The 15136-nt window shown below is 38.9% G+C and overlaps 1 protein-coding gene across 1 annotated transcript in view; it reads left to right on the top strand.

The window, feature by feature from the left end:
* LOC124774960 (TATA-binding protein-associated factor 172) overlaps positions 1-15136 on the top strand; it is a 307412-nt gene that overhangs the window by 63505 nt on the left and 228771 nt on the right. The window contains exons 11-13 of the mRNA XM_047249684.1: positions 8350-8578; positions 10225-10374; positions 10735-10915. Coding sequence (XP_047105640.1) covers positions 8350-8578; positions 10225-10374; positions 10735-10915 — 560 coding nt within the window. The remainder of the gene's footprint in view (positions 1-8349; positions 8579-10224; positions 10375-10734; positions 10916-15136) is intronic.

Genomic DNA, 15136 nt, shown 5'->3' with positions numbered 1-15136 from the left:
TGTAACAGGGAAAGCACCTATGGCTAAATTAAATCAGTTATCTCGATAACCTCATGCAGTGCAGTATACTGGACTGGTCTCTGAGGTGATTGTGAGTTGAGACATTGAGCTTTATTATGAATTATTGAGGATTTATAGTGAAGATGATTTATTATGAAGCTGTGACAATGAAGGATTGTGGTGTATTGTTGAGTGATGCAGGTTCTAGCAAGGAAAATGCCTTAAGTCTTGGAGGACAGTGCACTGGACAGGTCTCTCAGGGGTTACAGATACAGTTTAAGGTTTGAGTGATGGTTCTCCAGTTCTTATGAGCATTATAAAGCTTCTGTAGTGACTCTACTACAGATTACTTACTTTTTGTGAATAGATTTAAGTTCTTGGTGCCAAATTCTTATACTTGTACATGAACTAGCTGCCTTCACATTGTAGTGGTAACACATAAATTGTTAAAAACGTGCTGCATATAGTGAAACTTAATGTGTTTAGTCTGGTAGGGAATCAGTGTTATGTATTGCAACACATTGATCATTTTGCGAAGTGTGATGACTAGTTTAAAGAGGATAAGTGATAGTTTTAAGGCTAAGTACAAGTGTCAAGTCGGACAACACATGAGGAAGAAGAGGTGCATAATTTCATAATGCGATAGGGTGCATCCCAGATCCCTACACTTCTGTCTTGACGAGAGGTTTCGACACTGCTGCTGAATGGACAACTGGGTTGCGGTCTGTACATGGTTAATGCACTGGTTTTGCTTAGAAGTGCAGGGAGACAGCTTAGGAAATTTTGCAGGAAGCAATGGGTGGCCTCTAAGAAGTGGACCAAAGTGTGAATGATACGGACAAGAGTAACCAGTGGAGTTAAGTGTAGTAATTTGTATCAGATACACTATGTGATCAAAAGTATCCGGACACCTGGCTGAAAATGACTTACAAGTTTGTGGTGCCCGCCATCAGTAATGCTGGAATACAATATGGTGTTGACCCACTCTTAGCCTTGAGGACAGCTTCCACCCTCGCAGGCATATGTTCAGTCAGGTGCTGGAAGGTTTCTTGGGGAATGGCAGCCCATTCTTCACAGAGTTCTACACTGAGGAGAGGTATCGATGTCAGTCAGTGAGGCCTGGCACGAAGTCGGCGTTCCAAAACATCCCAGTGGTGTTATGTGGGATTCAGGTCAGGACTCTGTACATACCAGTCCATTACAGGGATGATATTTTCATGTAATCACTTCACCACAGGCCATGCATTATGAACATGTGCTCGATGGTGTTGAAAGGTGGAATTGCCATCCCCGAATTGCTCTTCAACAGTGGGATGCAAGAAGGTGCTTAAAACATCAATGTAGGCGAGTGCTGTGATAGTGCCACCTAAAACAATAAGGGATGCATGCCCCCTCCATGAAAAACACTTCCACACTATAACACCACCACCTCCAAATTTTACTGTTGGCACTACATGTGCTGGCAGGTGATGTTCACTGGGCATTCGCCACACCCAGAACCTGCCACCGGGTCACCACATTGTGTACCATGGTTCGTCAATCCAAACGTTCTTCCACTGTTCAGCTGTCCAATGTTTACGCTCCTTACACCAAGCGAGGCATCGTTTGGCATTTACCGGCGTGATGTGTGACTTATGAGCAGCCGCTCGACCATGAAATCCAAATTTTCTCACCTCCCGCCTAACTGTCATAGTACTTGCAGTGGATGCTGATGCAGTTTGGAATTCCTGTGTTACGGTCTGGATAGGTGTCTGCCTATTACACATTATGACCCTCTTCAACTGTCAGCAGTCTGTATCAGTCAACAGATGAGGTTGGCCTGAATGCTTTGGTGCTGTACATGTCGTTTCATGTTTCCACTTCACTATCACATCAGAAACAGTGCACTTAGGGATGTGAAAATCACACGTACAGACGTATGACACAAGTGACACCCAATCACCTCCCCACATTCGAAGTCCATGAGTTCCGTGGAGCACCCCATATGGTTCTCTCATGATGTCTAATGACTACTGAGGTCGTTAATATGGAGTACCTGGCAACACAATGCACCTAATATGAAAAATGTATGTTTTTGGAGATGTCCGGATACTTTTGATCACAAAGTGTCTACTGATTTCCATGTCACAGAACTTGTGCACAGCTTGCAGAGCTGGACAGTCAGAAGAACTATATGAATTATAGATATACTTGTCATTCAAAATGTGTCTGAGCCTAAGAAGATGGAACAGTGAAAATAGTGCAATTATAAACAGGGGGATGAAGAGTACACACATGCCGTAGCTAACTTAGAACTTGAACTCCAGACTAGTATTGTGTGAAATATGAGCTGTAGGAACAGTTCCTTTTTTATTGTAGCCATACTTTAGTCACTCAAGAGGTCAGTGGGTTAAATTACTCCCCCCCCCCCCCCCCCTCCCCTCCCCTTCCCTTTTCCACACACGGATCACACAAGGGAAAAACGACTGAATGCCTCAGTACAAGCTCAGATTTCCCTTATCTTCGAGTGGTGATCATTGCGTGATTTGAAAAGTTGGCGGTAATAATATATGCTCTACATCCTTGGTGAAGATCGGATTTCAGAATTTAGTGAGCAGACCCTTCCATTTAGTGCGTCGTCTGTCTCTAAGTGTATCCCACTTCAAACTTTCTATGAGATTTGTAACACTCGCACGACGGCTAAATGTACCAGTCACGAATCATGCTGCTCTTCTTTGGACCTTCTCAGTTTCTTGAATGAGACCTGACTGGTAAGGGTCCCATAAAGATGAAAAATACTCTTAAGACTGGACGTATTGTAAGCAATTTCCTTTGTTGAAGGACTGCATCGCTTCAGGATTCTACCAATAAACCACAATCTAGAGTTTGCCTTGCCTGTTGCTTGTGTAATCTGATCATTCCATTTGAGATCATTTCGAATAGTCACACCCAGATACTTGATGGATGTTACAGTTTCCAAAGACTGGGCATTTATTTTGTACTCGTACATTAATGGGGATTTTCACCTTGTTATATACAGTAGGTTACACTTACTAATATTGAGAGATAACAGCCAGTCATTGCACCACACATTTATAATAACCAAAAACTGCTTCAAAGTGGCATGAATGTTTTTCAAAGACACTTCATCTACCGGTATCTTCACTTCATGATCTGACTCATTTTTGTCTGTTGCATGCAAAATAAATACTGCTTGGTGAATGTATCAATTTATACATTTACAAGCACATAACACAATGATTAGTGCACTGAGAAATGCAGCATGTTACATGATTGAATGCTATGGTGAATTGTCATAACATGTGCTATAACTTGAGACTATGAACTCGTGTTGGTTTTCAAAGTATTCACTAGTTTTGTGTACATTTCTTTCATTCCATGAACTCGTGTTGATTTTTGAAGTATTCAAATAGCCATTAGTTTTGTGTTTTTCTTTCATTCCATTCCTTTCAATCCTCCTTATGAGGGTAGTGAGATAATATCTGTTCTGAAACCTGGAAAACCCAGCAACAGGGTAGAAAACTATTGCCCCATTTCCCTACTCAGCTGCTGCTACAAGCTTTTTGAAAGGCTAATATATAACAGAATAAGTAGCGCTATCTTAGAGAACGTTCCAATTGATCAGGCAGGCTTCAGACCAGGGCGTAGCTGCTGCGACCAAGTATTGTCTCTCACATCCTTCATAGAGTCAGGATACCAAATTAAGCAGAAAACATCTGTGGCATTTGTTGATCTAACTGCCGCCTTCGACACTGTGTGGAGGGAAGGCCTTATCTACAAATTTCTCCGCATCATACCCTGCAGAACAATGGCTCGACTGATTAACAGCATGCTAAGTGATCGGAAGTTCCAGGTAATCACTGGAAGCAACATAAGTAAGGAGAGGAAGCTGAACAACGGATTGCCTCAAGGATCAGTTCTCTCACCCTTACTGTTCAACCTATATCTATCTGATCTACCTGACACTTCGTCCAGAAAATACTGCTATGCCGATGACCTGGCTCTAGCCATCAAACACCAGGAAATAGACAACAGAAGAGATTTTAGCCAATGACCTGTCTGCATTAGACAAATACTTCAAAATCTGGAGACTCCAACCCAGTGTGAGTAAAACAGAAGTGTGTTGCTTCCATCTAAATAACCAGTTGGCGAACGTGAAACTGGAGCTAAGTTTCAGAGGCAGAATTCTTCGTCACAACTGTAACCTAAAATATCTTGGTGTCATCCTGGATCGTACACTATGCTTCAAACAACACCTTCTTAACTTAGCTCAAAAGCTGAGGACTTGAAACAACATCCTCCATAAGCTATGCGGAACTATCTGGGGATCTTCAGCAACCACCCTGCGAACTTCAGCTGTGGGCTTGGTATACTCAAGTGCTGAGTACTGTGCACCTGTTTGAATGAATAGTCATCATACAAGGCTTGTTGATACACAGCTGAATACGACAATGCGCATAATATATGGCACAATCAGATCTACTCCAGTTTATTGGCTTCCACTGTTAACCGGTATAATGCCTCCTGATCTACGCAGATGTACTGCCCTTATGAGAGAATTCCACAAGATCTCCAGGAATTCTAACCTACCCGTGCATAGCGACCTGCCACTTTTAAATCGCAAGAGACTGAAATCATGTCATCCAACTCTGTGTGATGCTGCTGACATGGTTGCTAAGAATTTCAAACCTCTTGAAGAATGGAAAGGTCGGTGGGAAGCAGTGACAGATGTGCACCTGCATAACATCTTCTCAGGTGCTGAACTTCCAAGTGGATTCAACTTACCACGCAAGACGTGGTCTACTCTCAACAGAATCCGTACCAGCCATGGGCGATGCAGGGATGCTCTCTTTAAGTGGAAGAAGCTGCCTGATCCAGCTTGTGACTGCGGGGCTCCAAACCAGACTGTTCACCACATTGTCAGTGAATGCAGGATTCGAGCCTATCACGGCGCCAAAGAGGACTTCCTGCTAGCAACTCCAGATGCAGTGCGCTGGATTGAAGGACTGGATATTCAGTTGTAAAGACAAACTTAAGTTTCTTGTGTGTCAATATGTACATATGTATATGTAATTTCATGATATGTCTGTATTAGCCATACGCTAAATAAATATCAGAGTAGCCTTTGGTTCACATAAAATCTTCCTTTACAGGCATGGGTTGTCAATGGGTTCGCAGTTTGAACAGATTGTCTTCTGTAAATTTACGTATACAAAGATTGTTGTATTCAATTTGTTTACTACATTAATGGCGAAGTTGTATAATGGTAACATTTTTACACACAATGATAGTGATTCTAGGCATTTTCTGCATTATAGCCAAGTCCGTTAACTGTCTAAACTGCATGATCCTCAAGAAACTGAGCTAGAATGTGCCTATTAAAAATATGCTAACTTCTGTCTCTCTGTCTTCATTGGCTCCAGTACTTGCAGACTGTGGGCAAAATTGTGCAAACTTCAAACAGAGATAAACAATAAGCCAAAATTAGAAATCAAACTGTTAAAAGAGGATCGATAGTCATAGGAAAGGAGCATTTTTGTGACTAGAGAGCAGCATTTGCCCAGTTCAGTGATTTCCAGTGTGTGTAACATGCCATGTTGTGAGGTAAAAATTTTCAAAAACAAGCTCACAAATTAACTGTGAAAATAAGTGAAACAACTGCTAACAAAGTGAAACCATATGTCACATATAAAATGAGGGATGTAAATGAACAGATTTCAGTATACTTCTGTAAACTCTAAGAATAAAAGTAAACAACTTCTGCTTCATTCCCTGATCACAAGTTGTGAATGTCTGTGCACATAGAGATGTGCATACGAAACGATACTCACTGTGTTTTATTGCAATTAAAAGTTAGACTGTTAATAGTGAATCAAGAATTTATCATCTGAGACACATGATTTTTTATAATACTCAGTATCTGACCTGATTGTGTAAATATTATGCTTGTATCACCCATAAGCATAACTACTGTGAACTTAGCTAAACATTTTAAGGCATATCATTAATGTCAGGAAAAGTACTGGTCCCAGTGCGGAATGCTGTGTTGCAGTAGCAGAGTCAGATGCTAGTTCATTTCTGTCTATGTTAAACTGCAAAGCAGTCTTCTGCATCAAGCTTCTTAGATAATACAGAAACCAACTCCACTGTGTTCCAAAAGTTTTCTGCAATATAGGGTGTGTTAAAAAAGAAGCTGGACTTTAGAAATAATGCACCAACCAGCAGTGGAAGCATACTGCGACAACTAAGCGAACATAGCAGCAGGTTTAGACAAACTGCTATGTACTGCATTTCACTCTGACTCGTAGTAAGCGGGCTACAGCCATTGAAGTGAGCGCATACACAAGCTGCTCGAGTGAAAATGAAGTAGCATGAACAACAGTGTGTGTGTGTGTGTGTGTGTGTGTGTGTGTGTGTGTGTGTGTTATGCAGGGCTGTGAGTGGTTTAAGCATTTTCAAAACGGTAGAACGTCGGTCACTGACGATCCCTAGTCTGTATGACCTTCCAAATCGACAGATGATGACAATATTGAGTGTGTTCATGGTGTGATTTGCAGAAATTGTCGTTCGAGAAGTTGCTGACAAAGTGGGCATTGGCATAGGCAGAATTTTGGGAGATCCAGACATGGATGTTGCATCCAGACCATGTGCGTCACTCTTTGTCTGCAGCTGTCCAGCAAATCACCACATTCCCATTATGCCCCATCCACCATATTCTCTGGACCTAGCACCAGCTGACTACTTCATGTTTCTCAAACTTAAAACCACGTTGAAGGGACATCATTTCTAAATCATAAGGGAGACTCAGGAGAATGTGACAAGAGACATATGTGCTATCCCAGAAAATGCATTCCAGGAGGCTTTCCAAAAGTGGAAGAAACGATGGGAACAGTAGTGCCAGTAGAGGGGAATATTTTAAGGGGGACAGCGCTTAAAATGTTGTACAGTAAACAATAGAGGTTTAATAGCGGAAGTTCAGTTCCTTTTTGAACACATCTCTTAAACCATGGCCTGTCAAATTCCTTTTGTTATGTTACAGAAGACACTCAGTAGCTATAGTCTTCTGTCGGTACCTACCACTGTCTGTTTAAAGAAAGAATCTGTTACCTAGGAAATTGACGTATCATTTCCGAAACCGTCCTACAAATCTATCAAAAATATATGCTTACAGAAATAGAAAACTACCCTCTTGCACCATGACTTATTGGATTTCTTAGAACAGTTGTAACAGTGTATCAATATGATCTTTTGCTCTTTCATTATGTAAATAGTTTCTGTTTATTTTTAATTACTGTTTTGATAATGACATTTATTGATGTGTTATGTAAAGTTTCTCTATTGCTTGCAATGTTTTTGTAATTAGTGTATGGCAATGGGTAATTCAGAAAGTACAGTTAGTTTTTTAATAGTGTGAAAGAAGCCAACCCTCACCTACATATATTACTAAGGCAAAGAATCTTTGATTGTGACGCTGGTGCCCATCACCTTTGATATGAACCATACATCCATACAGCCTGTATACAGGTGTGTGTGTGTGTGTGTGTGTGTGTGTGTGTGTGTGTGTGTGTGTGTGTGTGTGTGTGTGGTTTGTTTGTTTGTTTGTTTTCTATGCAGTTCTGAGACTACACATTCTGTAAACTTTAATGTAATACTCTTGTATCTCTTATTGTAATACTCTTGTATCTCTTATTGTAATACTCTTGTATCTCTTATTGTAATACTCTTGTATCTCTTATTAGGTTATCATCATCCTACATTCACAAAACTCATGTCCTTCTAGTATAAAATAAACAATAATACTTCCGTGTCAGTGTGTCTGTAATATCGGCAGTTAGAACCCATTTTTAAAGTGACAGCCATGTTATTCACTCTTAACCTCTTTTCCATACAGTTGTACAACACTAGGCCACTTCCTGTGGTAACATTTTAATGCAAGCTGTGGCTAATTGGCTCTTGATCTGACATTTCCTTTCACTGACATGACCAAATATTCTGTGCCTTGGTAATATATTGAGTTATAGGTTTGGCCTCTTTCACGGTAATCTCTCTTGTGGACGTTAGTCAGCTGTCACCTGATGATCACCTAATAAGCTGCAAACCAGTTCACATTAAAGAAATATTACTGAAACAAAAATCCAGTTTGTTTGCTTTCCAGCCTTGAAGTATGAAATTATTCTACCAAAAACTGAAGGAAGAATCCATTAATACAAGATTAGTTTACATGTAGATGTTAAAGTGATTTTACTGTCATGGTTGTGTTTTTACACTTTCCAAAATACTGCAGTCTCTGTAGTTTTTGTACAGTTTCATTTATTTTACTTCTCACATTTTGAAATTTTTTCATGTTAGGCCACAACCTCTACAAAACGTAGTACCACGTTTGTGGCCCTTTCTCAGCCATAGCACATCGTCAGTTCGTCGAGCCACATTACAGACTTTACGAACATTAACAAGTGTATCGCTACATTGTGATAATGGTCTACAATGGACATCAGGGCTTTTACAAGATGCTTTGAGGCATATCTTCCAAAGAGTTCTGGTTGAACCAGTTGCAGAAATACAAGATTTAGCAGAACAGGTTTGTCACTGATATTATATGATTAATCTTGACCATAACTTATTTTTACTCTCTGTGCCACCTTTAGTGTGACTATAATTTTATGCAGTAGTTAACGAGTTATTTATTTTCAGTATTTGTTGGCTTCTTGCGTTTTCAGCATTTCTGTCTTCATTTCAGCTGTGTTCATAACAGGTTATACTTCTACCAGAACATAATTACAATGAATTGTAAATCTGGGGTAGATATATACAATCAACCACAACATTTCAAGCTTTCAGAAATGGAAGATTCTTCATCCAACAGATGTGATGAAACAATTGGGTAAAATGAGACTAACGTGGGATTAATTTGGGAAGTTGTCCAGGACCACAGGGGAAGCTACATACAGTGAGACAGGCTGATGGGGAAAATAAGTACATCCAGAAATTTAAAAGAAGAGATGCAAAAATAACATGACACTGATTCACACTTTTTGGTGGTGTAACATCAGTAACTGAATTGTTCATTTATTTCCTATTGGTGAATATACTTGGACCAGTGAGGTACTTGTCCTCATATCTCTTCATCATATGAATGAACAGTATTCCATTTGACTTGAAATTCTGTCTTAACAGGTTTCTATACTGCATTTCGTGATTTTTTTTGCACAGGATATGGACTTATTTTGCAACCACCGGTTTAGTATTTGTGCTTACGTATAACCATTTTTTTTGTTGTCAAAAATTTTGTTTTTATATTCTCTGGTTTCCTTTCTACTTTTGTATCTCAGTTTTCCGTTTTATTGTACTGCTCATTTTTCATAATAAGGTAATTACATCCTTTGTTGTAGATTTTTTTTTTAGCTTATACACTAATGATTTATTAGTTTAATTGTTCCCTGTAATAAGACAGTTTTATACTGTGTGCTAGGTTACCTTGTCTCCATTCTCTTTTAAGATAGCCAGCCCATTGTTTCACAGTAATTCTTGCTGAGATGTGATATCAGAATATCTGCATACCGCAAATATGTGGACCATAGTTTCACACATGTAGATTTGAGCAATGAGTCTGTAGCTGGAAAAAATTCTGTCGCGCTCTGAAGTTTCCCTGCCATTGGTCTCCTTCAGCTTTTTCTGTAACAGACTTTTTCTTGCAGTGAAGAAGCAAAAGTTGTTTTCTACAGCTATACAAGTCATTTATGACTTCATGAAAAGTTCTTATTTGTATTTTGACTTCAATATTTTTGTTGTAAAGTTCTTCATTTATACTTTGGATCATAGAATCCTTTCCTGCTGGTAATAGCTGCATGTGTTCAAGGTTTTGTAAATAATTTGAAAAGATAGTGATTGTGATCTGCTGTGTGGTATAGTTATCCTAAAGATTACTACATAAATAAAAATATAAGCTATAACAAATAAGTTGATAAGAGAATCAGTTGAGTGAAACATGTTCTCTAGTTGAATCTATTTACTCATTAACCTTCGTGACAGGATTAAGGCTGGGTGTTGGACAAGTCTTCAAACCTGCTCTGTCATGTATGGATGACGGGTCATAGTGCAAACCTGTGTTCAGCACACAGTTTTAGCTTATCATGAAGGTATTTTGTTACTATGGCTGGCTGTAAATCTTTGTGTCTTAAATATTACTACTAAAAAACTTGAATTAAAAATTTTACATGTCCATAGGTCTGGGGGAACTTAATACGTAACAGTCAGTTAACTGTTCTTCTGAATGCAGCTTGCCCATATTTTAGCACATGGCTGTGTTTGACCATGCAGCCTGCTAAAATTCCTTTTGACCCATCAGTACTGATACACAGCAAAACTTCTATTAGAGTGAGTATATGCAAATAATTGATGTTGGTCATATTGTTACAATTCTAGATAATTAGAATGACAGTGTACAAATTTTAAAAGGAAAAGTAACCAGAATTTTGTTCTTATAACATCTGTGTGCACATGCTGTATCCCAACATTACTTTACTAACAAAAAATCTTTTATTAACATTGAAAAATACACTTGCTTTTTCATTTGTACCTGTGTGCACATCACATTGCGCACCACGTTACATTAAAATTCCGTGTAATAAGCAATTTTGTTTTTGGGCTAGTGTATGTGACATACTATTCTAATTAATTATTCAAACTTAATTAAGATTTTATGTTTTATAGTTGTATATGTTTTGTAATTATCAGGATAGCGGAAGTGATAAAGTCAACAAAAGGCTGAGAGTTTCATCTTTGGAGAATGTTGCAGGCACTGCAATAGTTCCAAAGTCCGAACAGAAACTTTTTGTGGGTGGAACAGAAACTACACCTTTAGCAACACGAGAAGGGAATGTAATGAAAGCTCGGTGCATGGCCAGCCGTATGTTAGGTGAGTATTCAGTTACAACATGAATACAAAATTTTATAACCAGAAAATGTTTACAAAAACTAAGTACTAACTTAGCCCACTTTTTCATTATTGTCAGGATAATCCATTGCATTTATTTTTTTACATTGTGCCATAAATCTACATATAAAAAATCTTACTACCAACTGGCTGTGGCCCTTTCCAGCCTCAGTCCACAGTTATGCCTTTAAGCATGTTACACTTCCTTACTTCATCCATATTTGTTGCTATGGAGCTCAATTCTTTTCTTAGCTTCCCTACCTGAAACTTATTTTAAAAACCATCTGATTTGTTTTGATGTAGGTAGCATGAAATTCTCCAGAAGTAGCATGTGATCACTGTCTAGCCATTTCACAGCTTATGATAAAGTTGTTCATTGGTTTTTGTCCTGTTTGTTGTGAAGTACTTTAGTTGAATACAGGGCCATCAACTATTGTAAGAGAACATTTGTAATTGATGAATGGACAGTTTTCAGAATATAGGTGCCATGACCATCAAAGTGATCTAAGATTCCCTGTGATCTCTCAGGTTTCCTCATTGTCATTAATTTCTGAAGCTTACAATGCTGAATGATGTGACATAGTGGTTGAAGAATGTAGTTCAAATTGTTAATGCATGGAATGGTTTCCATAAATTATAAGATGAATGTTAGGTCAGATCTTTCATCAAGAACGTGGCTGATTTCCTTCCCCAGGTTTTTCCTCATTCTGCTCTTCATAATTCTCATTGTAACCACTTAAAGCCAAAAATATATGTACTTAAGGCTTCTATATCTAGATAGGAAATTGATCCAGAAAAGGGCAGAGCTCAAGAAAGTTGGACTAGGAGGAAAATTTAGATGAGACACTGACGTGAGAAACTAACAAATGGGAAATATTGGGGGGGGGGGGGGGCTGAAAATTAAAAACAAGGCATGTGGAAAACACTTAAATAGATAAAATGCACGAAAAAGTGAATGGATGGGGAAAAGTATAAGTGAGAAGGGGGTGGAAAGGTTACAGGAGCATAGGAAAATGTGTGTGGTGTAGCTATGCCGACAAGAAGAAAATTGTATTAGATGTGAACAGAGAACATAAATGTCAATCTAGTTCAATCAAGAGATGAGAACCATAAGTGTTCTATAGAATAGTTTTGCTGTGTTCCATTTGTCATATAGTGGTCCTGGAAATAATAGCTGAGATAATCTACATGATGAAGGAAGTTCTGAAATCATATTGTTGTATTGCAGGATATTTTGCATTAACAGAATAAACTGCCTGTCTTGCCACTCAGTCTTACTAACTCATTTGTGGTCACTATATTAGTAGTACAGTAAACTGGACAGTTGTGCATTAAGTTAGTATGTAAATGTGTTTTCTGATTCGAGACTCTCCCACTGAAGGAATGTCCTGCTCCCAGACATTCACTAGTGTGATAGAAAGCTGCAACAGATGTTTAGTGGTAGGCTGGCTTATGGTAATAGGTAGATTGCACTTGAATGTTACAAAGTTTGTAAAGATGAAAGTGAATCTACCTTTGCTAACTCTCCATTTATAAGTAAAGGTCACTGTAGGAAGTACTCTTTGTAAGCTGCCATCGGTAGATCTGAACAGCCTATTAATTAGAGGTTTCAGGAATATTGTTCTGGCCCAGATAATAAAGAAAGAAATAAGTATATAATACTCCTGCTATAATAATCAGGTGCTTAGCATCAGTCTGTTCATAAATTTTGATCCCAGTAATATGAAAACTGATATCCAGACCAGATGTTAATACCATGTAGCTTTCATTATCCGGAAGTTAACAATCTTGTGATGTCATTTATGGAGAACAAGCATAAGTGGACTGCACACAACCTAGTTGAATACATTACAAATCACACTCAAGTCTGAACTAAATTACAATGTTATCTTAAGGCTCTACTGGCAAATTATCCTAGGCTCCAAGACTTGAAATACAGTAGCTTGGATGTATCCCATTGTAAGCATACCTCTCATTAACCATTGAGCGAGAGTGCCGATTTTTATAACACAAGTGGATGTGCAGCATACATTGTACACATGTAAGGAATAGCTGTTTTTATGGTACCAAGGTGAACTAATGTGAACAAAATCACAGTTTAATCTTAGTTAAATTGAACGATGATAAAATAATCTTAATTGTATGAGCTAGATCACTGTTTAATTAAACAATAATAAAATAAACTTTCATTGTATCACACTGTTACTGCTTACAAGTATTACCCAGTAATTACCCCCTCGGAGCATTAAACTGTGCTGGTGCATCATATCCATCCAAATGATTATTCCATTACTAATTACATCATAGACAACTGCCACATTCTGGGATTGTGCTGCTAACTCGGGGTATTTTCTTGCATGGATCGTAAATTTTTTTTTTCACCGTAGCTCACTGTTTATTATATGTTACTGCTGCCCAGTTGGATGTATGACATCACAACTTATCACTGTGTTAGCTGAAGCAGTAATGGAGTATTAGGTATGAACTGGCAATTGTAAAACAGCAATGGAATGGTACAAGATAATATTGTTTGTGGTTGGCACACTTTGTACATTGGTGCACTCACTCAAGAGTGGCTGTGGCCTTGAGAGTTTGCATTTGAGGTCTGTGTCGTCATTTCTGTATGAATGTTTGTGCTGTTGCTGTAAAAAGAGCTAGTGCTCAAAAGCTAGCGTGAATGCTGTTTCCTGCTATATGTTTCTGTGCTCTATAGATCAATCCACTATAAGTGACTGGTTGACTTTTCTTATTTTACATATTGCTCCATCCAGTAATTTCCATTATTTTTATACTCTCCCTAAGTTAAACTCTGCTGATGTATCTTGCCAAGCTTTTATACCAAGGGAGGCTAGTGAACTGTGGGTAAGGTTGTCAAATGCCCTAATGCCAGATGCAAATTCAGGTGATGTTGGTATTCTGGTCTCACTGAAAAAATATTGGTAGTAATTTACAGGGAACTGTGAGACGGACACAGCCACTTCTGCATCCATACCGTGCTACACAGTAGAATTTAACATGACTGTAGAGACACAAATTTTCTCATTCTTGTTATTTAGGGATAATACACAAGGTGTCACTGAGGAAATGGATCACTCCATGATATTTGGATTGGACCTGCCAGTCATCTTCAGGTGAGCCATGAAGATTGATGAAGTCCACTCTGCCTTATATGGCATGTTGGTAATATTGCAATGTGTGTGTCAGAGTCACGGTGACAGAAGGACCACACCCCTCAGTGGCAGCACCCTCACTGCTGGAACTGCAAGGATCAGCTGCCTTCAGCGTTGCCACTCATCACAGTCATCATAATATTCTGGCATCTTGTCTGGAGCAAATATCGGAGATCGTGGGATTCCATGCGTTATCCAGCTGGTAGCCACTGTCATGGTTAATTAGATTTTCCACAATGTGCATTTCAAAGGATTCTTTTATCGTGGAGGTCCAAAAAGATGTTGCTATATCCAAAATTAATGTTTTGTCATACTCCATCAAATGTCTGTTGTACATACAATGTTTCGCAATTGCAGACTTGTTTGGTTGGAGAAGGCGAGTGCAATGTTCATGTTCTGTGCAACATTCTTCCACTGTGCATGTTGTTTGTCCTGTATAGGCCATACCACATTGGTAAGGTATTTTGTAAATCCCCACCTCCTGCAGTAACAAGTTATCCTTCACTGATATCCCAGCAGGTCCAAAATCTGAGATGGTGGGCGGGAAATCACTTTCACCTTGCTAAGGATTCTTGCTGTTTTGATGGAAATATTTCCAATGAAGGGAAGAAAAGCTAGGGACTTTGCTGGTGCGTTCTCCTCTTTATCCACTTCCTGGTTCTTGGTTGTAGCTGAAGTGCCCTGTTACTTTGCCAGATCCAAGTATCCATTGTCTCCGAACACACTCTTTAAATGTGCAAGCTCTTTTGGTAAACTATCTGCATCCGACACTGCATGGGCCCTGTGTAAAAGCGTTTGAAGCACACTCATGGTTTGGGATGGGTGATGGCAACTTAAAGAGTGCAAGTACAAATCAGTGTGAGTGGGCTTACGATAAACAGAATGCCCCAGAGAGATGTCACTCTTCCATATAACCAAAACATCCAGGAATGGGAGACAATCATCTTTCTCCAATTCAATAGTACATCAAATATTCTCATGAATGGAGTTAAGATGATTGGAAAAACTCCATTAACTCATCTTCTCCATAGAG

Source organism: Schistocerca piceifrons, chromosome 2 (genome assembly GCF_021461385.2).
Source record: "Schistocerca piceifrons isolate TAMUIC-IGC-003096 chromosome 2, iqSchPice1.1, whole genome shotgun sequence".
NCBI lineage: Eukaryota > Metazoa > Arthropoda > Insecta > Orthoptera > Acrididae > Schistocerca > Schistocerca piceifrons.
Note: the sequence above shows the minus strand (reverse complement) of the source record. Positions and strands in the feature narration are given on the sequence as shown.